This window comes from Triticum urartu, chromosome 2 (assembly GCF_003073215.2).
Source record: "Triticum urartu cultivar G1812 chromosome 2, Tu2.1, whole genome shotgun sequence".
NCBI lineage: Eukaryota > Viridiplantae > Streptophyta > Magnoliopsida > Poales > Poaceae > Triticum > Triticum urartu.
In genome coordinates, this window is record NC_053023.1 from 477,083,007 (window position 1) to 477,106,628 (window position 23,622).

A 23,622-nucleotide genomic window follows, 5' to 3' on the forward strand; every position below is an offset into this window, starting at 1 on the left:
ACAGCCGGCCAGGGAAAGGCGGCCCCATGTCTTGGATTCTTGAGAGCCGGATCGGCTCGTAATTTTTTCAGAAAGGCCAGGGGGAGCCGGCTGGGCTACCCGTGGTCACTTACTCCGACACCAAGGGCCTTGCGCTTCTCAGCCTCATTGTAGGCTTGCACACACTTGTCAGCCAGGCTCTTCATGCGCTCACGAGAACCTTGAGCTTCTTCACGCTTCTTGAGAAAGGCTTCTTTGAGCTCGTGCAGCATGATCTTGAAGTTCTTGACCTCTTGCACGCTGAGCTTGGCCATATGCTTCTTGAACTGAGCTTTCTCAAAGTCAATCTTTTTCTTCAGTTCGACGATGCGCTGAGTTAGAGCTAGCTCTGAAGCAATGGCGCCATGGAAGGCGACACTGAGGCCAATGGGAAGTTGCAGATCTTCAAAGCTGAGGTTGGGCGTGTCAAACCACTTATCGATGAAGTCGTGGATGATTGCCACGTCAAAGAGAGGCAAACTGTTGAAGATTTCTGCTTCTTCTTTGCTCTTGATCAGTTGCTCAAGAGCGTCATCTGCAAAATCTTCATCATTGGATAGATCAATGGCATCGTTGCGCAGAATAGCAGCAGCAGTCAGTTCTTAGCTGGTGTGTGCCAGAGGCATCTTGACTCTCGGGGGCTTGGAGATGCGTGATAGATCTTCAGACTGCACACTGTCTTCAGGAGGTGCAGTAGCCAGTGGTTTTGCCAGTGAGATTTTTGGTGCTGAGGCAGGCTTTGAAGCTTTAGGCTGCTTTGGCTTCTGCGGCTTTGGAGTAGGAGTTGGGGCTTCATCAGTGTCAGCATCATCATCAGAATGATCCACTTTGGCACCTTGAACTGAGATGTGAGTGATGAGGCCATCCAGGTTGTAGAACGGACCGATGACATTGGGTTCTGCATCACGTGTGCCGTCAGCACGGGGAGCAGAGGGACCAGGGTTGAAGTCTAGTCCCAATGACTTCTTGTTCTGCTTCGCCGAATTCTGGGCAAACTGGAAGTTGCGCTTGAACAGATTGTTGTCACGACACCATAGCAATGACGATGGGTCAGCATCCGCAGGCTGTGGTCCACGGACCAAGTAGGGATAGAAGCCTTGTTCAATGGCTTCATCTCTGGACCTGGGTTGAAGATTTCTGTATAAAATGTCTCCCCATGGTCGCTTGATGGCATTCTTCTCAGCATATTCCTTTGTCACAAACCTGTACTTGAACCACTCTTCTGCCCAATATCGTCGAATCCATTGGATTCGTGTCTTGCGTTGATTGTAATCCTCTTCTGGACCTGTCTTGTACAGTTCTGAGAGGTCATCGGGCAGATCTCTTGATGTTTCACCTCGATGCTTTCTGCCACCCTTCCTTGCTGATTTCTCTGCAGCCATGAACTTTAAACTGAATGGCTTCAATACGTTCAAAGGCTTCAAGGGCTTTCACTTTCTGGACAAACAGGAACTGGCTTCGGGAGAATATATATGATGTTGTAAGAATTCTGCAAATGAATGCAGACTATGAGAACCAAGGGATTCTCCCACGGACATGTACCTGTGACAGCATTAAGGTGCAAGGGAAGGGGAAGAGGTCATATGCATTCTCAGAAGATTTTGAAGATAAATCAGTTTAGAAGACATTGACCTCATCGTGCGAAGACATTCACTCACAGATAAGGAGTTGGTTCCAGATTTGTACGAATCCACAGATCAGTACAAGTGAGGAATCTAACTACTTTGTGAAAATAAGTGAACATACTAGGCATAATATGAGATGCAGTATGAAGTGGATCCAACATGTGTGAACAGAAACTTCTTGTGGTAGAAAGTGACGAATCTATAGGATCAAAGGGGCCGTAAAAAGGAAGTTTTATTTACCACACAATGAACTGCTAGACGGAGTGGAAGAGGAGGCCGAGCAGTTCGATCGTCCGTGCCCTAACTTGGCGACGGAGGACACCTACGGCGACGGCGGAGAAGACGATGTCCGCGGCCAGCGTGAAGACGGCGTCGGAGAGGTCGCGGCAGCTAAGCGCTTCGTCGACGGCGTCGCCGAGGGCTAGCGGTGGCGCTAGGGTTCGTGCGAGAGTGGAAGAAAGGATAATGACTGTGGTGAGGCGTGTATTTATAGGGACAGGGACGGCACAGCATTATTACACAGGTGCCCCTGGCGACTCACATCTGAAGAACACGTGGACATCATGCAACATATCGGAGGTTGTTCCACGTTCCCACGCACGCCTGGATTGTCGGGTGGTCGTTCCCACTTCTCCGGGTTTCAGGTGAAGGAATTAGCATTGAAAACGGACTTAATATTTGTCTCTGTATCTTCTGCTGACAAGGACGCAGAGAAGATATTCGGCAGTTTCAATAGAATGCATATGATTTGGAGAGATAGAGTTTGAGATAGAAAGCATAGAGAGGTTAGGGTCCGATCACATTCACTAAGTTCAAAAGATTCAACAAGAAGACATAGCTATAAGTGAATGCTGTAGAGGACAGAACACTAGTATATATATATATATACATATATATATATATGATCAACATAATGAAGATAATCATGAAGACATGTTGAGATTGAAGCCAAACCAAATGTGAAGACACAGCAAATGTAACACCATGGGTAAAACACTTCAAACAGACGAATTTTGTGGTGGCGTTACCCACCGTATAGGAAGTATTAGACCCAGACACGGCGCACAATTATCGTGGCGCTCCGAAGTCAAATTCCGCATTAATGTATTCACACTTAGAATGTATGTCTTCATTGATTGAAGATATACTTTACTTCGTGTGTTGCACATCTAAGTCATCAATATGCATAAGTGTTAGGATGTGTGCCTGATCACAGGACATTTGAGGATTCCAAGATATTTAGCTCACACCGTAACTTGCAAAATCTCTTCTCATCCAAGGGCTTGGTGAAGATATCTGCCAATTGCTCTTCAGTGTTGACGTGTATGATATCAATATCTTCCTTCACAACATGATCTCTGAGAAAGTGATGACGAATTTCAATGTGCTTTGTCTTCGAGTGCTGAACTGGGTTGTTGGCAATCTTGATGGCGCTTTCGTTGTCGCAGTAGAGTGGCACTTGCTTCAGATGAATGCCATAGTCTTTGAGTGTTTGCTTCATCCACAGAAGCTGAGCGCGGCAAGATCCAGTAGCAATGTATTCAGATTCAGCAGTGGAGAGAGATACACAGTTCTGCTTCTTTGAAGACCAACATACAAGTGATCGTCCCAGAAAATGACATGTGCCTGATGTAGACTTGCGATCCACCTTGTCACCAGCATAATCAGCATCCGAGAATCCAACCAGATCAAACTCTGAGCCCTTTGGATACCATAATCCCAGAGTTGGGGTGTAAGCCAAATATCGAAGAATTCGCTTCACAGCTAAGTGAAAGTGCGTTATATCGACTAGAGGGGGGTGAATAGGCGATTTTTATGAAAGTCTTCAAAATGTGGAAGTTATGAAGACAAACAGTAGAAATAAACCTATTACCCTGCAGCGGAAGGTAGACTACACTAGGCAAGCCATAGTCAAGTATTCAATAGAGTGAAAGCACAATGACAAATAGCTGCAATGTAGTAAGGATCAGGTAGGAAGATGTTATGAATCCAAACAGAACAAGCAGTCACTCAGTGAAGATAAAAGATAGTGCAATCATACAATGACTTCACAAGGAGTAACAGTACGTAAAGAGAAGGGAAGGATGAAACCAGTGACTCATTGAAGACAATGATGTGTTGGACCAGTTCCAGTTGCTGTGACAACTGTACGTCTGGTTAGGGCGGCTAGGTATTTAAACCTGAGGACACACAGTCCCGGACACCCAGTCCTGAACACGCAGCTCAGGACACCCAGTCCTCACCGTATTCCCCTTGAGCTAAGGTCACACAGACCTCGCCCAATCACTCTGGTAAGTCTTCAAGGTAGACTTCCAAACCTTCACAGACTTCGTTCACCGGCGATCCACAATGTCTCTTGGATGCTCAGAACGCGACGCCTAACCGGCTGAAGGATGCACAGTCCTCAAGTGTAATAAGTCTTCAGATCACACAGACAAGAAGACCTAAGTGATGCCTAATTCTCTTTGGCTCTGGGTGGTTAGGGCTTTATCCTCGCAAGGAATTCTCTCTCAAAGGCTTCGAGGTGGGTTGCTCTCAAACGACAAAAGCCGTACTCTGAATCTGAGCAGCCAACCGTTTATGGTTGTAGGGGGTGGGCTATTTATAGCCACTAGGCAACCCGACCTGATTTGTCCGAAATGACCCTGGGTCACTAAGGAACTGACACGTGTTCCAACGGTCAGATTTCAAACTCACACGGCAACTTTACTTGGGCTACAAGCAAAGCTGACTTGTCCGACTCTGGACAAGATTCGCTCTCATAGTCTTCACTCGAAGACATAGGTTATGTTTAAGCATCACTTCAGTCATTCTGACTAGTTCGCTTGGACCCAACTTAACAGTACGGTGGTTCCTATGACTCAACACAGAAGAAAAAGAACTACGAAAGATCTAAGTCTTCGAGCTCCATAGGCTTCATGCAGTGTCTTCTCTTGTCATAGTCTTCAATGTGAATATCTTCATATACCACCTTTGACATCAATGTCTTCATACATTTTTAGGGGTAATCTCTGGTAGGAAAACCGAATCAATGAGGGACTTCTACCTGTGTTATCCTGCAATTCTCACAAACACATTAGTCCCTCAACTAGGTTTGTCGTCAATACTCCAAAACCAACTGGGGCGGCACTAGATGCACTTACACTAAGTGATGCGATTCCTTTGGTGCCGCTTGTAATCGAGCACACATGCAAACACTAAGCATAATATCTGGCCTAGATGCACATAGATAAAGTAAAGAACCAATCATGGAGCGGTATACCTTTTGATCGAACTCTTTACCATTGTCATCGGGACCCAGATGATGTTTGGCTAGCATTGGCGTCATGAAGCCTTTGCAGTCTTGCATACCAAACTTCTTCAGGCAATCTTTGAGATACTTCTCTTGAGATATAAAGATGCCATTGGGTTGCTGACGTATTTGAAGACCAAGGAAGAACTTCAGCTCACCCATCATGGACATCTGATATTGCTCTTGCATCATATATCCAAACTCTTCACTGTACTTCTGATTGGTGCAGCCGAAGATAATGTCATCCACATATATTTGGCACACAAACAGTTCACCATCATGTCTTCGTGAAGAGAGTGGGGTCGAGGGAACCAGATTTGAAGCCTTTGCTCTTCAGGAAGTCTTTGAGTGTGTCATACCAAGCCCGAGGGGCTTGTTTGAGGCCATACAGTGCCTTGTTGAGCTTGTACACCATGTCAGAATGTTTTGGATCTTCAAAGCCAGGTGGTTGTGCAACATACACTTCTTCTTCAATGTTGCCATTGAGAAAAGCGCTCTTCACATCCATTTGATATAGAAGTATGTTGTGATGATTTGCATAGGCCAGCAGTATGCGTATGGCTTCAAGTCTAGCCACAGGAGCAAATGTTTCATCGAAGTCAATCCCTTCAACTTGAGTATATCCTTGAGCAACGAGACGAGCTTTGTTTCTGACAACTTGACCATGCTCATCTTGCTTGTTGCGATATATCCATTTGGTGCCTATTATATTGTGCTTCCGAGGATCAGGACGCTTAACCAGTTCCCATACATTATTCAGCTCAAACTGTTGAAGCTCTTCTTGCATAGCTTGAATCCATTCAGGTTCCATGAAGGCTTCTTCAACTTTCTTGGGTTCTGTTATTGAGACGAATGCGAAGTGCCCACAGAAATTTGCTACCTGTGTTGCCCTTGAACGAGCGAGTGGACTTGGTGCATTGATGCTATCGATTATTCTCTCAACCTGCACTTCATTTGCAACACGAGGATGTACAGGACGAAGATTTTGCTCTTGCTGATCATTGTCATTGTTAGAGGGATTGTCTTCAGTCTGAGCATTGTCTTCAGGTTGATCAGGTGCGGAGATGATAAGTTCTTCTTCAGGTTGAGCTTCAGAAGGTATGATTTCTCCAGTTCCCATAAGTTTGATTGATTCACTGGATGGAACTTCATCTAGCACATTTGGCAAGTGCTCTCATTGTGAGCCGTTAGTTTCATCGAACCGCACATCCACTGTTTCAACCACTTTGTAATGGAAGAGATTGAAGACTCTGTAGGAGTGCGAATCCTTTCCATATCCAAGCATAAAACCCTCATGTGCTTTTGGTGCAAATTTTGAAGTGTGATGTGGATCCTTGATCCAGCACCTGGCGTCAAATACTTTGAAGTAACTGACATTTGGCTTCTTGCCAGTAAGGAGCTCATAGGATGTCTTATTCAGAAGCTTGTGAAGATAAACACGGTTGATGATATGACATGCTTCTTCCTTGCAAGGGTGTGGAGGTTCCTCATGCTAGCATGCCCTAGCCTTCGATGCCAGAGCCAGCATTCAGAAGCTTTTGCTAGAAGACATACTACAAGTTGTGGTCCTGCTGAGAAATCTACAACATACAAATCATCTTTTCGATACCCTTCAAACACTAGAGACTTGTCAGATTCCATTAGTACAAGGCAACGATATTTTCCAACCATCACAATCATGTTTAAATCACAAAGCATTGAGACAGACATTAAGTTGAAACCAAGGGATTCAACAAGCATGACTTTATCCATGTGTTGATCCTTTGAGATTGCAACTCTACCTAGACCCATTACCTTGCTTTTACCAGTGTCAGCAAATGTGATGTGACTTTTGTCTGATGGATGTAAAGTTGAGTCCATGAGAAGGCTTCGCTTGCCAGTCATGTGATTTGTACACCCACTATCAATAATCCATTCTGAAGCAGCTGGTGTCGTACCCTACAGTGCAGTTAGGGGGATAGGCTTCACGAAGAGAATTATGAAGTAAAAAACATTTGACAAACCAGTGGATTATTAAAGCTTAGATCGAGATTAGGACTGATAGGGCAAGTTGCAAGCGATTCAGAAAAAAAGTACATAGTAAGACCATTTGGACATTTGATCTTGCGCCCTACAAGATGTTTAAGGTCCCCAGCAATAGTGTCAGACGATTTTGGTTTTCGGCTGGAGACCTTTCCCTGCAAAAGAAAGTTAAGCTTTCTTAGCCACTCACATCTTCAGGGGTGGCTTCAAAGCAATAAGTCTAAGTGCAGCATCTGAGAACTTTGGCTTTGGAGCCCTAGCAAAAAGTCTTGCAGGTGGACAATAGTATTCATAAGAATAAGCAGAATAGTTCTTGGTCTTATGAACATGGCGGTTTGATGAACCACACTCATATTCATAGGCCTGAGTATGGCTTCCCTGCAAAACATTTGCGTTAGTGTGACTCAGGTGAGTCCTCTGTCTATATGAAGCCTTTGGACCGTATGAAGCCTGTGGTCTGGGCTTTGTCTTCTTCACCTGTGGTGTCATGATGACATTCACAGGGAGATTCTCCAAACACCTTTTCGGCACCCAGATCTTCTTCATAGGCGGTCCATTACTGCAGTTAGTACCAATATACCTGGCAAACACTTCACCATTCTGATTCTTAAACAGTTTATAGTTTGCATCAAAGGATTCATCAATAACAATGGGGTTAGCACAAGTGAAGCCAGATAGAGTGGATGGATCTGCTGAAGGTTCCTTTGCAGCAACCCATGTGGTTTTGGGGTACTGCTCAGGTTTCCAGTAAGAGCCATCAGCATTCATTTTCCTTACGAACCCAACACCCTCTTTCCTAGGGTTTCGGTTCAGGATCTGCCTTTTGAGGACATCACATAGTGTCTGATGCCCTTTGAGACTTTTGTACATCCCTATTTCAAGCAGTGTCTTCAACCTAGCATTCTCATTAGCAATAGCAGTGGTGTCTTCAGCAGAGGGGTTAGTTTCCACATCAACAGTTGAAGATATTGCAACAGTAGCAGTAGTAGAACATTCAGCAACAGAAGTAGCGTTATCACGCTCAATGCATTTAAGACATGGTGGTTCAAATCCTTCCTGAGCTGAACTAATCTGTTCGGCGCGAAGTGGCTCGTTTTCTTTTTGAAGATCTTCATGAGCCGCTCTCAATTTTTCAAGATCTTGCTTCCTTTGAAGATAATAATAGGAAAGCCTTTCATGAGCTGTTGAGAGCGTTTCATGACGACTTTCAAGTTCCTCATACTTAACGTGAAGATTTTTTATGTCTTCAATTAAGGACTGAGATCGAGTCATTTCAGCGTCTAACAGATCATCGCTTTTGTCTAACAGTTTTTAAATGTGTTTCATGGTTTTTCTGTTGTTCAGTTGCAATTTTAGCAAGTGTTTTATAGCTGGGTTTGGAACCACAATCAGAGTCATCATCACTAGATGTTTGATAGTGAGTAGTGCGTGTGTTTACCTTGGCACCACGTGCCATGAAGCAGTAGGAAGGAGCGGAGTAGTCCTTGTCATTTGCATCGGTGTCGGTGATGAAGTCATTTTCTTCAGTGTTGAAGATGGACTTGGCAACGTATGCTGTAGCCAGACTTGCAATGCCAGAATCGGACTCCTCCTCAGACTCCACCTCCGCCTCCTCAGAAGCGGACTCATCCTCAGAGTCCATTTCCTTGCCAACAAACGCACGTGCCTTGCCAGATGAGCTCTTCTTGTGTGATGAAGACTTGGAGGAAGACTTGGAAGAAGATTTTGAGTATTTCTTCTTCTTCTTGTCATCAGAGTCATACTCCTTGCTCTTCTTCTTATTCTTGTTCTCATTGTCCCACTGTGGACACTCAGAGCTGTAGTGGCTAGGTTTCTTGCACTTGTGACATGTTCTCTTCTTGTAGTCATGAGCAGAAGCTTCATCATTCCTTGAGCTTGATCGTGACGACTTTCTGAGGCCTTTCTTCTTGGTGAATTTTTGTAACTTCTTCACAAGCATAGCAAGCTCCCTTCCAATGTCTTCAGGATCATCAGAACTGCTGTCAGATTCTTCTTCAGATGAGGAGACAGCCTTTGCCTTCAAGGCACGAGTTCGCCCATAGTTGGGACCGTAGATGTCTCTTTTCTTAGAAAGCTAAAACTCGTGTGTGTTGAGCCTCTCAAGTATGTCAGACGGATCGAGTGTCTTGAAATCAGGACGTTCTTGAATCATCAGGGCTAGGGTGTCAAACGAACTGTTAAGTGATCTCAGGAGTGTCTTGACGACTTCATGCTTGGTGATCTCAGTAGCGCCGAGGGCTTGAAGTTCATTTGTGATGTCAGTGAGTCGATCAAACGTGAGCTGGACATTCTCATTGTCATTTCTCTTGAAGCGGTTGAAGAGGTTGCGAAGGACACTGATTCTCTGATCTCTCTGGGTTGAGACGCCTTCGTTGACCTTGGATAGCCAGTCCCAGACTAGCTTAGATGTTTCCAAGGCACTCACGCGGCCATATTGTCCTTTGGTCAGATGACCACAGATGATATTCTTGGCAGTAGAGTCCAGTTGAACGAACTTTTTGACATCAGCGGCAGTGACACCTTCTCCAGCCTTGGGAACGCCGTTCTTGACGACATACCATAAGTCGACATCAATGGCTTCAAGATGCATGCGCATCTTATTCTTCCAGTAGGGATATTCAGTTCCATCGAAGACGGGGCACGCAGCGGAGACTTTAATTATCCCTGCAGTCGACATAGCTAAAACTCTAGGTGGTTAAACCGAATCACATAGAACAAGGGAGTACCTTGCTCTGATACCAATTAAAAGTGCTAGTGATCGACTAGAGGGGGGTGAATAGGCGATTTTTATGAAAGTCTTCAAAACATGTAAGTTTCGAAGACAAACGATAGAAATAAACCTATTATCATGCAGCGGAAGGTAGACTACACTAGGCAAACCATAGTCATGTATTCAATGAAGTGAAAGCACAATGACAAATAGCAGCTAGGCAGTAAGGATCAGGTAGGAAGATGTTGAGAAGCCAATCAGTACACGTAATAACTCAGTGAAGTCGAATGGTGATGCTATCGTATAATGACTTCACAAGAACCAACAGTAAGTAAAGGGAAGGGAAGGATGAAACCAGTGACTCGTTGAAGACAATGATTTGTTGGACCAGTTCCAGTTGTTGTGACAACTGTACGTCTGGTTAGGGAGGCTGAGATTCAACTCAGAAGACCTCGTCTTCACCTTATTCCCCTTGAGCTGAGGACACCCAGTCCTCACCCAATTACTCTGGTAAGTCTTCAAGGTAGACTTCCAAACCTTCACAGACTTCGTTCACCGGCGATCCACAATGACTCTTGGATGCTCAGAACGCGACGTCTAACCGGCTGGAGGATTCACAATCCTCAAGTGTAATAAGTCTTTAGATCACACAGACAAGAAGACTTAAGTGATGCCTAACACTCTTTGGCTCTGGGTGGTTAGGGCTTTATCCTCTCAAGGAATTCTCTCTCAAAGGCTTCGAGGTGGGTTGCTCTCAAACAACAAAAGCCGTACTTTAACTCTGAGCAGCCAACCGTTTATGGTTGTAGTGGGTGGGCTATTTATAGCCACTAGGCAACCCGACCTGATTTGTCCGAAATGACCCTGGGTCACTAAGGAACTGACACGTGTTCCAACGGTCAGATTTCAAACACACACGGCAACTTTACTTGGGCTATAAGCAAAGGTGACTTGTCCAACTCTGAACAAGATTCGCTCTCATAGTCTTCACTCTAAGACATAGGATTTTGGTTAAGCATCACTTCAGTCATTCTGACTTGTTTTCTTGGACCCCACTTAACAGTACGGTGGTTCCTATGACTTAACAAAGAAGAAAAAGAACTACGAAAGATCTAAGTCTTCGCGCTCCATAGTCTTCATGCGATGTCTTCTCTTGTCATAGTCTTCAATGTGAATGTCTTCACATACCACCTTTGACTTCAATGTCTTCATACATTTTTAGGGGTCATCTCTGGTAGGAAAACCGAATCAATGAGGGACTTTCTACCTGTGTTATCCTGCAATTCTCACAAACACATTAGTCCCTCAACTAGGTTTGTCATCAATACTCCAAAACCAACTAGGGGTGGCACTAGATGCACTTACACCGCTTCCACTTCCGCTTATTCTTATGCTTCTGTTACCCAATTCGCTTGAGCGGTAGTACCTCTCTAAGTGGTAGCACTGCTCCCCGAGCGGTACTACCTCTTCGGCAGAACTACCATTCATATTTTTCTACCTCGTTGGTTTGTTTTGACCATGCTAAGCGGTAGTACCGCTCCTCGAGCGGTAGTACCGCTTGTGCAGGACTTGTGGGCATAACGGTTGGATTCGGGGGGTGGGGCTATTTAAGGGGCCCTTCTTCCCCATTGGTCCCTATCCTTTGAGCTCGTGTTTTGTCCCAATTGTTGACCTTCTTCGAGCTTGCTATCTCTCAATCCCTTCATGGATTCTTGCTAGTGTTTGGGGGGAGGAAGAGAGAGGAGATCTAGATCCACATTTCCACCTATCACTTCCCCCTCTATGTGAGGGGAACCCCTTGGATCTAGATCTTGGAGTTCTTGGTGTTCTCCTTCTTGTTCTTCCTCTTATATTCCTCCATAGCTTTCATTGCTTTGGTGGGATTTGAGAGTGAGGGAATTGGGCCCCCAGTGTGCCCTTGCCATTGCATTAGTTGCATCAGTTTGAGTTCTCCACAGTGATACGTGGAAGTGAAAAGTTGACAACCTTATTACTCTTGGCTGCTTGGTACCCTAGAGCTTGTTCCTCTTGGGTGCTTGAGCGCCCTAGACGGTTTGTGGTGTCTTAGAGCTCAATCATTGTGGTGTAAAGCTCCGGGCTTGCGCGGAGTCTGCAATTAGGGTATGGAGATTGCCTCGAGTAATTTGTACGGGTTCCAGTGACCGCCCCAAGGGTTGTCAAAGTGTACGGGTTTGGTGACCACCCCCAAGGGTTGCCATTTGTACGGGTTCGGTGATCGCCCTCAAGGGTCCCTTAGTGAAATCACGACATCTTGCATTGTGTGATGGTGTGAGGAGTTTACGGTGGCCCTAATGGCTTCTTGGGAAGCATTGTGCCTCCACGCCGCTCCAAACGAAGATTAGTATCTGCAAGGGTGTGAACTTGGGGATACAACGTCATCTCCGCGTGCCTTGGTTATCTCTTACCCGAGCTCTTTAATTATGCACTTTACTTTGCAATAGCCATAATATGACATGATATATATCTTGCTATCACTTAGTTGTTTATCTTACTTAGCATAAGTTGTTGGTACACATAGGTGAGCCTAGTCAATTTAGGTTTTGTGCTTGACAAATTAAACGCTAGTTTTATTTTGCATTTGTTCAAGGCTAAACCGTAATTATCTTAAAGCGCCTATGCACCCCCTCTAGGCGATATCCATGATTTTTCAATTGTTTTGTGTGGGCATACTTATCCATATAGTCATGAACAATGTTCTGATGCCGGCTACACATGAATAATACTAATTCCCCTACAAATATTTAATTTAATTTCCCTGAGTAAAGAAGCATAAGCTGAGATAACATGGTATGGTCTCAAGTTTGCTTGTGTTTAGATTGGACCAAAATTATAAATATCATTTATTAACTACTATATACATACTAAATTAAATATGTTGATTTAGCCACCTAGATGTTTATAAAATAAACTGAATCCAGCCGCAAGTTATAGAACCCTGATGTTCCTACAGGCTCGGCTAAAATGTTTGACCAAAAGAATGGTTCGGCTAAGTTAGACCCTTGAGTACATTTCATTAGTTCAGAAAATACTCGCTATATCTAAATATAACTAGTGCTCAAGCGAAGATATCTAAACGTATTTCGTTACATACATTCGTTTGAGTAGCAGTTGTTTTTAGACCGACGAAGACTAAGTGGTTGTTTGGATAGTGAATATTAGCCCTGGGTTTTAGGAAAACAAGTTTTAAGCTGATTTTTTGCTAAACCGGCATTACTTATTTTTCTGTGCATAATCGATTCAAGGAAAACTTTGTTTGGGTGAAGGAAAGCCTGAAACCAGCGTACATAGATCCTTGTTTGGAGACTGATCGGCTGCAACTATTCCCTCTCTTCCAGAAAAAAATATTTGTATTTTCTACGTATTCTTCTACCTGTGAGCTGGTGGCCTTTCCAAAGCTGGCCACTTTCTTCAATCTGGCCGGACGGCAGCTTCCAAATCTCCAATTCATCGTCGCCGTTGCCTCCTGTCACCAACACCACTTCCAAGCGGCTCCCCTCTTTGTGTCCAGTTACTCCTTCGTCCCCAACTCATAGAAGCTACAGCTCGCCTACACTTTGGCTTTGACGACACGACGCACGCGCGACGCCGGCAGTGGATTTCCACGGCTCCTGCAGGGGTGCCCTACGGCTTTTGTAGTGGGCCCACCGGAGCCCAAGAAGAAGGACATGTACGTCGGCCTCGCCTGCGTCGTCGTCAAGGGCAAGCTCATGGATGCTCTGCACCGTCCTTGGCACCTTCGTCCTCATCGGCGATGGAAAAAACAGCGCGTGGAGGTAGCTGCGGGAAGGAATAGTTGGCGCCAATGTGTTTGTTGAGGAACGAGCGGAGAGAAACAAGTCAGTTATGGAGAGTTTTCTGTAATCTTGTTTTCTGAAAAACGACTATTAGACGTTTTTGATAAAACCTACTTTCCTGGCTTTGTGAAAACAGAATTTTAGTTATCCACGTTTTTGTTGGAGGGTCCAAACATGGTTTTAGTTTGTTAGACAGTTATATGAGTTCACGGAAAACTGGTTTGGCTAATCCCACGTATCCAAACAAGGCCTAACTAATGGGGAGTAATACAGTATTTTGTACAGAATCAGAAATAGCAGTACTTCCAACTAAAAAAAAACCCAGTACCTTTGAGTACCAATCGAGGCGAAATAATTCACCCGCGCAATAACTTTGACCGTTCGATCATGGTACCAACACGATCCTGACTGTCCATGCCGGTCCAGAACGTTCCCCAGAGCCATCGCCTCGCTCGGTTTTCCCCTTCCTCCTCACGCACGACCGCCCCAACTTCCGCCGCCGCCTCCGCCTCCGCCGTCGCGAACTCGCTGTCGGCTTCCCCGGCTGCCCCCATTTGGCGCCGCCTCCGCCTGTAGAGGCAGGCGGCCGCTGGAGAGCGCGGTCATGTTGGAGAAAGACAGGATATCCTATTTCTACGATGGTATGTTCCCTACGCCCCCTCTTCTGCAACCCCACCCCCCAACCAACCACCGTTCATACCTAGTTCTCCCCTAGTCGCAATTCGTTACTCTTACTCCTCCTAGGTGTCTCATCTGGCAATTTCGAAAGTAGGGGGAAATACTGTGTGGGCATAGTGGTATGTTGTGCTTGTTTCGCCGATTTGTAGTGGCAAGACGTCAGCATGGGTCATTGCAGTCGAATCCTGTGCTATGGTTATGCGACAAGGAAAATTACTTGATGCTACGTGCCATTGTGATCTGTTCAACTAGAATTGGTGTGTCCCTGTTCTTTGGCCTACTATTTCCTTGAGTTGTTCAACCCTAGCCGTAGGTGCATTGTAAAATTTGCATTAGTGTATGCTTCATTCTTGGTCGATAAGGAAGTCAAATGGTAAAAATTTCTGCGCTAGTTATTTGATTTGGTTCTCATGACTAGTTCCTTAACTGTGTTGTTTGTAGAAAATCCACACACCTTCAACACTATATAAGTTTTTTTGCTGTTCAACCTTTTATGATTGCTTACTTGGTTACTTTTCTGTGACCGAACATCTCAGGGGATGTTGGCAATGTGTACTTTGGGCCAAATCACCCGATGAAACCGCATCGCCTTTGCATGACACACCATCTCGTGTTATCATATGATCTTCACAAGAAAATGGAGATATATGTCGGTATTGAATTATTGTTCATCCCCTTTCTTTGTAATTATGAATTGTTTAAATGTGTCGCTTACCTTATTTTGCTCCCATTGGATTTTGCAGAGACCCCACAAAGCATATCCAACAGAGCTTGCGCAGTTCCATTCTGCTGATTATGTGGAATTCTTGCACCGAATAACTCCTGATACCCAGCACTTGTATGCAAGTGAATTAACTAGATGTATGAATGATTATATTTTTCTCTTTTACAGACTACTCTCCCAGGCTTTGCTATTTTCACAATAAAATACACGCCGCATATATTGCTTGCTTATATTTAGCTGTAAAAAAATCATGTCAAAACTTGGTTAGAACATGTGTATGACGAGTGGACCATGTGCCATGTGCCTAAGAATTTGTGGCTCGCCACAGTTGTTTATATGAACCAAACGCCAGCAGCATTTGGTCAAACTTGCGTAACTTCTGACACCTAACCCAAAACTCCCAAAATGATTTACCTGAATCTAAGGTAGTGCTATATTAGCTTAGGTCTTTGGATGTATGCTTAAAATAGAAGCGGAACACAGTAAGATGGTCTGATCTCTCAACAAATTGTTGTATCCAAATGGAAGCTTAGCTGTTTGCACTTAAATGAAGAACTGTCTGCTATAATTTCCACAATATGCCTGTTGTACTAAATGGAATTGCTAAAAATCACATCTCCATGTATTTAGGGTATTCTTACTTCACTTATCTGACTTCGTCATTGTAATCATTGTCCCAGACAACCTTGGAGAGGACTGCCCGGTCTTTGATGATTTGTTTGAGTTCTGCCAAATCTATGCTGGAGGAACTCTAGGTAATAGGAAAATTGCCAATGCTTCTTTCTGTTTTGTGATCTCTCTAAGCATTTCTTTATTTTTCAGATGCGGCTCGAAGACTAAATCATAAAACATGTGATATTGCTATTAATTGGGCTGGTGGGCTGCATCATGCAAAGAAGTGTGAGGCATCAGGCTTCTGCTACATTAATGACCTGGTTTTGGGAATTCTGGAGCTTCTCAAGTATCATGCTAGGGTTCTCTATATTGACATTGATGTCCATCATGGAGATGGAGTTGAAGAAGCCTTCTATTTCACTGACAGGTTCATGCTTTTATGGATAGTAAAATACATGACTGTAATTGTTGATAGGATGTGTCTCACTGATCTTCAGAGCCTCCATAGATGCCTACTCTTTTGTTATCACCATATATTCATTTTAGTTGCTAATCTCTGGCTCTGTCTAGTGTGAGGTTGCTGTATAGTAATGCCGCTGTCTCTTTGAGAGCCTTTAGATTTCCAATCTGATTTTGTCTATACATATTTGCAGGGTAATGACTGTAAGTTTCCACAAGTATGGTGACATGTTCTTTCCTGGCACAGGTGATATTAAGGTAATGTTCCACTGACAAGCTTTATGAATATACATTTTATGTAGTTGCTTTTACTTAATTTCTCAGTAGTTCATCGCTATTATTTTCAGTTTGTATCTTAGTTTGTGCTCAATATTGGGCATGAGTTTTATGGTGTTTGTTGTCCCCTATTTACTTATGTCGATTAAAGTTGGAATATGAACTCTCAATTGTATGAAATAGAAGAGACATTTACAAACTGAGTTACAATGGGTTTTAGCATAATATTACTCAAAGCTGATGGTACTGGAGGTAATCAATAATTTTAGGAACCATCGTGACATACTTCAGTTTCTTCTTTTCTTCACTCTCTCCTGTCCACCTAGAAGTAGAACATGTAAGTATGTGACTTTTATCATTGAACTCTTGTCTCTATTACTGGACAATCTTGGTGCGGTATTCTATCCAAATAGCCAGCATCATATTTGGGAATGGTGGAGGTTTATGATCTATATTTGATAAGCGGTAGTGCCAAAAAGGATGTTCTTCATTCTGATGCATGTATTATCATCTGAGCTTAGAAGAATAGAAGCTGTCAACTGACCAACACAACCCTTGCGGTCATGCTTGAACCATCACTTGAAGATTCACTTTATCGTTTTTGTATTGGGTCTTTACTTTTGCCATAATGCTATTTTTGCACATATTTTATGCGTGCATCTGTATGAGTGGAAGGGTTTCTTTACGCAATTGTCTTTGATTGAGTTGCGAGTTCTCCAATCAAAATTATCTCATCAACTAGAGTTTGTAACTCACATAGAGGAATGGCAAGGTTCGATATGAGCAGAAATGTGCGCTTTTCTATTTATTAACATGCTGAAAAAAATGGCACTTGCAGAGCCTGCATCTTGCTTTGTTTTTAAATAGTTCAATATCACGTGCTGTTAAGTAATGATGATGAGAGCTTTAAAAAATTTAGCTTCATTTTATAAGGATGTGCTCTTCATATCAATTTACCTGGCTGTCATTTTGAAGGATATAGGAGACAGGGAAGGAAGATATTATGCAATCAACATCCCACTTAAAGATGGCATAGATGACAGCAGCTTTACTCGGCTTTTTAAAACGGTAAAAGTCGATGTGCATTACTTTATGTTTATTCTTGTTCTTGTTCTCTACTCTTATGGAGGTACGTAATGTTGCTTATCATGTAGATTATTGCCAAAGTTGTTGAGACATATCTGCCAGGTGCTATTGTTCTTCAATGTGGGGCTGATTCATTGGCGCGAGACCGCCTAGGGTGTTTCAATCTTTCAATAGAAGGTACTCTCTAAAACTTGATATTACGTGCTACTATAGATTTGGCAAAACATCAGATGTATAAACTAACCGTGATTACCTTGTCCCCACTGTTGAATTTGTGTATTCTGAGAATTTTCTTGCGTTGATGGTATTTGGGTCCTTTGGACTTTAGTTTCATTGAGCTAACTCACTCGGATAATCTATTATTATACTTACTAACTTGATCTGTTTCCATAAACAGGCCATGCTGAATGTGTAAAGTTTGTTAAGAAATTTAAAATCCCGCTGCTGGTAAGGGAGAAAACTATCATTGTATGATTATTTTTGCTCTTTCTAGGATATTCATGTATTTTCAAACATGCAGGTGACAGGAGGTGGTGGGTACACCAAAGAGAATGTAGCACGCTGTTGGGCTGTTGAAACTGGGGTTCTTCTAGACACAGAACTCCCAAATGGTATCTCATTTGTTTGTTCTGCTCCCCTTAACCTTGTTGGTTTGAGTGACAGTAGCTAGTATAATCCTTCAATATAGCGGCATTTTTCTTGTATTCTTTTTCTTCTTTTCTTGATCTTGTAAGGTGAAAAGTGAAAATAAATCCAATATTGTCCCAATACTCTTCCCTTATAGAACTACTCTCCATAAGCAATTCTTCCTTAGTGGTTATCCATTGTCCGGAGTTTTACATGGCATTTTCTTTGCAGAGATCCCTGACAATGAATACATTGAATACTTCGGTCCAGATTATACATTGAAAGTACCAAATCTGAACATGGTATGAACCTTTCTGACTGATCTTTCTAACTCTATGCCTGCCTGGTGTTGTGGATTTAACTGTTGTTTGGTGTGTCATGTTTTTATATGTTGGGTACGCTTAACTAGAATATCAATTTCTTTCTTTAGAGGTGTGTAGATGTGCAAATGATATTTGTCTTCCTATTGATGAATGGACCAGGACAACTTGAATAGTAAGACGTATCTCAGTTCAATCAAAGTGCAAGTAATGGAGAGTTTGCGGGCCATACAACATGCACCTGGCGTTCAGATGCAAGAGGTTAGTTTGTATTCTCGTCCACATGTTGATTGTTGAAACATCCCAATTGAAACCGGGGATGGATACCATGTGAAGACTATAATATGCCTTTGCGTCTTTTGTTGTCTTTAACTTTCTTGCTTCCACCAGGATAGTGTAGTTTGTTGTTTCTGAGCAGAGACCGGATACATAATGAGTTTATTTTGCAGGTTCCACCCGATTTCTATGTCCCGGATTTTGATGAAGACGAGCTGGATCCTGATGAACGTGTTGATCGTAAGTGAAATACCTCTGGCATGTCTTGCAGTGCTCATATGGACAAGTAAAAACTTGATGATTTCTCCGTGCTAACTCGCCATTGTCCTCTCGAAGCATGTGCGCGCCACATAATGAGAAATTTCCCCTGAAATGAAATAAATGCGGTCCATTTTGTTATCTATTTATTCTTAAATTGGTTGTATTCTTCTTCATTCAGCCAGCTCCTTGCCTGGTATTGTCTCCAGTCCTTCTGAACCGTGCCATCATATTTCTATTTTCTTACAGAAGTGTGTATTATGTCATGCAGAGCATACCCAAGACAAGCAGGTTCATCGTGACGACGAGTACTATGAAGGCGACAACGACAATGATCACGATGACGGCGGACATTGAGATCGGCATCTTGACGATGTATGTAGGTGGAAGCTGAAAGTCTTTCCCGCAGCAGCTGCTGTTCAGTTTATAACATCGTGGGATGGGGAATAGTTGGCTGATTGACATTTTAGGATCTGACGCTAGGGCTGGAGAGCATTGTGGGAGAACGTAACACTTGCTGACTTGTACAGCATTGTACGATCTCACATTTGTACTTATTTAGCCTTTGGATTATTCTTGTATTTGTATGTATGGCCTTTTTGAATTTGGAAAAGCAACTGATTGATAACGTTCATAGAGGACTACTTTTTCCCCGAAACCTAGGGCTCCCTGGCGGCGCTAGGGTTTCGACGTGGAAACCAATCGGCGGCCGCGGATCTCATCGGCGGGCCGCCCGAAGGACTCGGCGAGGGTGATGGCTACACCACCCGCGGCGGAGACGTCTCCGCCGCAGGCGAACTCGGGATCGAATAATACCAGATCGGCGAGGGAGAAACTTGAGGAAGCGCTGGGAAAGCTGGACATATCCGAGGAGGAGGCGACTCCTCTCGTCATAGATGACCATCTGGATGGTGCTCCGGTGAAGTGGTTGCTGGCTGGTAAGGTTCTGTACCGCAATCAGTATCATATACACATCATTGGCAATGCTTTGCGACCGGCTTGGGGAAACCCTAGAGGACTGCAGTTCCGCTCGACTGGAGCGAATATGTTTGTGGCTGAATTTGAGTCCCAGCGAGACCGTGACAGAGTTTGGGCAGGATCGCCTTGGCACATCAACAAGAATGCGGTCATCTTGGCCGAGTTTGAAGAGTGCATGCGCCCAGATGAGGTCAAGTTCGATCGCCTGCAGGTTTGGGCTAGGGTTCTTAATTTACCCTATAATTTGAGAGATGATGCATGGAGCCTCCCAATAGCCAGGATGATAGATAAAGAGGTTCAGATTGCTAAGTTTGATCACAACGGAGACTACCTCCGAGCTAAAGTATCGGTGGAGGTCAATAAACCAATGAGGAGATGGGTGCTTATTGATTCGGCGAGGAGAAAGAAGGTGGATTCTTATGACATACAATATGAACAAATCCCATACTTCTATTTCTCTTGTGGGCGGCTGGGCCATTCGGATCTTTACTGCTCTAACCCAGGAACACGTGATGAGAAGGAAGAGCTTCCGTTTGGGCCAACACTGCGAGCTCCTGATGAGAACAGGTATCCAGCAGGTAGCGAAAATTCCTCCAGGGGCCAGAAGTCTGACCATAACAGCAAGCAAGAGACGAGGAATTCTAGAACAAAATCCAAGCAAGATGCGGGGGAGGAGGTGGTCTCGCCCTTGAAGAACAAAGAGAACACTCGCTATAAGAGAAAGGAGGGACCGACCGCAGTATATCAACCGAAGCAGTTGCTTCTTACGGCAGCACAAACTCCAGAAAATCTAGATCCGAGTACAAGCACTGCAGGTGGAGAAGATGATGAGGATCTTGTTCGGGAACCAAAGAAGAAGAGGCCTATGCCTGACAACTCGGCAGAGACCGGTGACCGGTCCTGCCCAGCCCAATGAATTGCCTCTCATGGAACTGCTGGGGGCTTGGGAACCCCGAGGCGGTTCGAGAGCTTTGCAGCATTGTGAAGCTAGAAGGACCCACTCTTCTCTTTGCCATGGAAACAAAAATTAAGGGGAAGAGAGTTGAGGACTTGCAAAGACATCTAGGCTTCGGCGGGTGCTTTGCAGTGGATAGTGTAGGCCTTAGTGGTGGCATCGGGCTCTTTTGGTCACATGATGTTATTGTTGATCTGAAAAACTATAGTTATGGACATATTGATGCTACTGTTAAATACAAAGATCAAAACTCCTTTCAGTGGAGGTTTACTGGTTTTTATGGAGCGCCCCGAGCTGAAGATAGACATCATAGTTGGCGTTTCCTATGTACTTTGTACACCATGCCGCATGCGGCCTGGATTTGTATGGGTGATTTTAATGAAACTCTCTATGCTAACGAACACTTCAGTCGGGCAACTAGGCTTGAGAGACAAACGAGAGCTTTCAGAGAAGTTACCGATGAGGTGGCCCTCCAAGATTTGGGGTGGTCAGACACAGCTTACACCTGGGACAATCGGCAGGCAGGTGATGCAAATGTCAAGGCGAGGCTGGATAGAGCCTTTGCCAATGAAGAGTTCCGGCAACACTTTTAATACATCAGAGTCAGACACTTACCTTCTGTTGAATCAGATCATTGTTTTGTTGTAGCGGAGATAAAGGAAAAGCTTACGAACATGTCACGAGCAAAGAGACAGTTTCGATATGAGAACGTGTGGTCATCGCATGTGGACTATGACCGTATAGTTGCTGCAGCGTGGCAAGAGGCAAATAGAGGTCCGGGTCTCCAAGGTATTGCGGACTCACTGCATCATCTGAAGGAAACGCTTGAACCTTGGGGGTCTCGTGAGTTTGGCTGCTTAACTCGCCGAGTCAGACAGCTACATAAAAGACTCGACAATCTTCGGTGTCGTTCGGTGGGACGAGGGCCAACGGAGGAGGAAAAAACTGTGGTCCGACAGCTGCGCGAGGCCCTTCACCAGGAGGAGATTTGGCTACGGCAGCGTTCTCGTGTTCCTTGGCTGAGAGAAGGCGATCGTAATACTGCATACTTCCAGGCTCAGGCAGCTCAAAGGAAACGTATTAACAAAATACAAGGTTTATGTCGAGCGGATGGCTCGGTTTGCGCAAATGAAGAGGAAGATAAGAGTGAGGTTCAAACATTCTATAGGAATTTATATGAATCCCAAGGTTTTATGGATTCTACCGAGCTGCTCACTCATGTTCCAGTTAAGGTCACGGATGACATGAACGTGGAATTAACAAAACCCTATACGGCGGCGGAAGTCAGGGCAGCCTTGTTTCAAATGGCTCCCTCCAAAGCACCGGAGGTAGACGGTTTCACTGTGGGGTTTTATCAGCGTCACTGGAGCTTAGTAGGTGAGGCAGTAACTGCGGCAGTGTTGGATTTTCTAAACGGTGGAGAACTACCAGTGGGTTTGAACGACACTTCTATCACTTTGATCCCCAAGGTACGGCATCCCCAGTTCATATCGCAGTACAGACCCATTGCATTATGCTCGGTTCTATACAAGATTGCTTCAAAGTGTGTGACGAACCGAATGAGAGCATATATGGATGTGATAATCAGTGAAGAACAAAGCGCGTTCATCGCTGGACGGCTCATAACTGACAATGTCCTAGTTGCATATGAGAGTGTGCACACAATGAGAAGGCGGAAAAAAGGGAAGAACTATGCTTGTCCAATTAAACTAGACATGATGAAAGCGTATGACCGTGTCGAATGGCATTTTCTTGAGGCTATTCTTACGAAGTTGGGTTTCAACATGGTCTTTGTCCGGCTGATCATGAAGTGTGTATCTTCGGTACGCTTCTCAGTCCGGGTAAACGGGGAGCTGCTGCCCTTCTTTACACCCTCGCGTGGGTTGAGACAAGGTGACCCGGCGTCACCTTTCCTTTTTCTACTCTGTGCGGAGGGTTTCTCCTCTTTGCTGAAATTTTACAATAATGGGCACATCGATAGAGGTATAAGAGTGAGCTACAGATCGCCATGGGTGTCACACTTGCTGTTCGTGGACGACAGCTTGATCTTCATTACTGCAACCACCCAAAGTGCAGAGAGATTGAATGACATCCTCAGAATTTACGGGGAAGCATCGGGTCAGTGTGTTAATCGTACTAAGAGTGCTATTTATTTCAGCTCCAACATGCCGGCCCAGCTCAAACAGCAGCTTAAATCGGTTCTCAACATCGACGTCGAGGCCTTTAGCGAGCGTTACCTGGGGCTACCCACGGCGGTTGGCCGCATCACAAGCGGTACTTTCGACCACATCGGGGAGAGAGCTCGCGGGAAGATACAGGGATGGTCTGAGAAACTACTTGCATGCGCAGGTCGTGAAACATTGCTGAAATCAGTTGTTCAGGCGATTCCCACGTACTCAATGAGTACATTCTTATTGACAAAGAAGGTGTGCAAGAGTTTGACTTCACCAATGGCCAAATTTTTCTGGAGCAGCTCTATTGACAAAAATGCGTTGCATTGGGTTTCCTGGAAGAAGCTGGCTACCCCAAAGTGCCAAGTGTTGGGGAACGTAGTAATTTCAAAAAATTTCCTACGCACACGCAAGATCATGTGATGCATAGCAACGAGACGGGAGAGTGTTGTCTACGTACCCAACGCAGACCGACTGCGGAAGCGCTGACACGACGTAGAGGAAGTAGTCGTACGTCTTCACGATCCAACCGATCAAGCACCGAAACTACGGCACCTCCGAGTTCGAGCACACGTTCAGCTCGATGACGATCCCCAGACTCCGATCCAGCAAAGTGTCGGGGAAGAGTTCCGTCAGCACGACGGCGTGGTGACGATCTTGATGAACTACAGCAGCAGGGCTTCGCCTAAACTCCGC

General features: G+C 44.5%; 1 protein-coding gene across 2 annotated transcripts; it reads left to right on the forward strand.

Annotated features, from left to right (window-relative positions):
• Positions 1-13,917: 13,917 nt before the first annotated feature.
• On the forward strand, positions 13,918-19,456 carry LOC125538027 (histone deacetylase 9). 2 transcript variants are annotated; one of them, XM_048701335.1, is made up of 14 exons: positions 13,918-14,144; positions 14,718-14,830; positions 14,925-15,042; positions 15,586-15,660; positions 15,728-15,947; positions 16,174-16,237; positions 17,231-17,323; positions 17,410-17,518; positions 17,739-17,788; positions 17,862-17,952; positions 18,200-18,270; positions 18,451-18,549; positions 18,738-18,804; positions 19,094-19,456. In XM_048701335.1, exons 1-14 carry the CDS (start codon positions 14,108-14,110, stop codon positions 19,177-19,179), a joined length of 1,293 nt encoding a protein of 430 aa, XP_048557292.1. In that variant the 5' UTR covers positions 13,918-14,107; the 3' UTR covers positions 19,180-19,456. The 2 variants fall into 2 exon arrangements, with proteins under 2 accessions (XP_048557292.1, XP_048557293.1); XM_048701336.1 differs by having other exon boundaries at positions 13,927-14,144; positions 14,718-14,834.
• The last annotated feature ends 4,166 nt before the right edge of the window (positions 19,457-23,622 follow it).